This window comes from Bison bison, unplaced genomic scaffold (assembly GCF_000754665.1).
Source record: "Bison bison bison isolate TAMUID 2011002044 unplaced genomic scaffold, Bison_UMD1.0 scf7180017864371, whole genome shotgun sequence".
Lineage (NCBI taxonomy): Eukaryota > Metazoa > Chordata > Mammalia > Artiodactyla > Bovidae > Bison > Bison bison.
The window spans coordinates 6,925,896-6,927,692 of NW_011494943.1; the positions used below are offsets into that span (position 1 = coordinate 6,925,896).

Genomic DNA, 1,797 nt, shown 5'->3' on the forward strand with positions numbered 1-1,797 from the left:
CTGGGCCGGGAGGACCACCTGGCCGAGGCCCTGCTGGCGCCCCTCACCCGGGCGCCCGAAGCCGACGACCCCCAGCCAGGCATCGGCGACGACTCAGGCCCCCAGGACGGGGTCTCCTCTCCGGCCGCCTCCCCCGGCCACGCCGTGCGCAAGAGCTGCAGCGACACGGCGCTCAACGCCATCGTGGCCAAAGACCCGGCCAGCCGGCATGCGGGCAACCTCACGCTGCACGCCAACAGCGTGCGCAAGCGGGGCATGTCCATCCTGCGCGAGGTGGATGAGCAGTACCACGCGCTGCTGGAGAAGTACGAGGAGCTGCTGAGCAAGTGCCGGCAGCACGGGGCCGGGGTGCGGCACGCGGGGGTGCAGACCTCGCGGCCCATCTCCCGGGACAGCTCGTGGAGGGACCTGCGGGCTGGCGAGGAGGGCCTGGGGGAGGCCAAGACGGAGAAGAGCCTCAGCCAGCACGTGGAGGCCGTGGATAAGCGGCTGGAACAGAGCCAGCCCGAGTACAAGGCTCTCTTCAAGGAGATCTTCTCCAGGATCCAGAAGACCAAGGCCGACATCAACGCCACCAAAGTCAAGACGCACAGCAGCAAGTGACGGTTTCCCCCCCTGGGTCAGGCCAGTGGGGGTCCCTTGAACCTGGGCCCTGCAGCCTCTGGTGAGTGAGGGAGCCCTTTTAGCAGCAATACACCCCCGAGGGAGGTTGTCCTCTGACCCAGGGAGCACGTGGGGGAAATCCACTCTCTGCTGATGATGGAGGCCTTCCTCGCGACCCAGGATCCTCCGTCACCGGCGCCAGCCCCCAGGCGCAGCCCACAGATTGCAAGCCAAACGTCCCTACTCCCCTGGGGATTCTCAGCTCTCCCAGCCCTGCCCCCTAACCCCAGGCCTTGCTCTCAGATTTGTGGCCAAGCTTCTGAAAGCCATTCTGGACCCGTTGACTTTTTTTTTTCAACGCTGGTTTTCCTGAGAGATTTTTTTGCAAGGCAAGTTCTCCTTGACCCCCCCTCGCCACAACTGGAAACACTTGAAGGGGGACCCCAGAGCCAGCTGTTGCAGGTTCTAGGGGTCTCCCGGACCATCCACTGCTTCTCCCCAGCTGTGACACGCTGTCATTCCCTTCGTACCAGCTGTCCTGCCTCAAGGGTCCTGACCAGGTCAGAGATGGCCCCTGCCAGGCAGAGCAGAAAGCCTGAGCCAGGCCTGAGCGACCCTCGATGCCAGTCCTGGTGAGGGTGGGCTTGTCCCTGGACACCCTCAGCCCACCGCAGATCTGTAGCCAATCAACTCAGAGCCAGCCTCCCCGGGTTCCAGCCCCAGAAATGCCTTCTGGGTATCAAGCCTTCCAGGGGTCCAGGAGATGGGAGCTCCCATCTCTGCACGCCTCCTCTGACTCACCGAGCTTGGCCTCTGCCTGTCCCCATCTCAGGGACCACAGTGTGTCTCGTTCACCCCCACTCTCCCCACCACCAGGCCCACCCCACCGCAGGTCATGAGTGCCACCCCCAGAATGTCCTGGGCATGTGCCACCAGCCCATGGCCCCAGCATCCTCCCCTGCCCCCCTTTACTGTGCCCCCCCCAGGATGCTACCCCACCCTGGGCAGTGCTGAAATGGGACCAGATGGGGAGCGCATCTCCTCCTCCCCATAAAATGCCTGCTTGTAACCACTCAGCTTTGTGGGGGGCTTTTGAGGACCCAGGAGGGTCAGGGACTTTATCTTATGTTAAGGCTTCAGAAGATCCAGCTTCAGCTAAGAGAGGCCCAGATCCCCAGCTTGCCCTTCAGGGCT

General features: G+C 63.6%; 1 protein-coding gene across 1 annotated transcript in view; it reads left to right on the forward strand.

The window, feature by feature from the left end:
* CDR2L (cerebellar degeneration-related protein 2-like) overlaps window positions 1-1,786 on the forward strand; it is an 11,433-nt gene extending 9,647 nt beyond the window's left edge. The window contains exon 6 of the mRNA XM_010856493.1: window positions 2-1,786. Within this exon, the coding sequence (XP_010854795.1) occupies window positions 2-603 (602 nt within the window). The 3' untranslated portion in view covers window positions 604-1,786. The remainder of the gene's footprint in view (window position 1) is intronic.
* The last annotated feature ends 11 nt before the right edge of the window (window positions 1,787-1,797 follow it).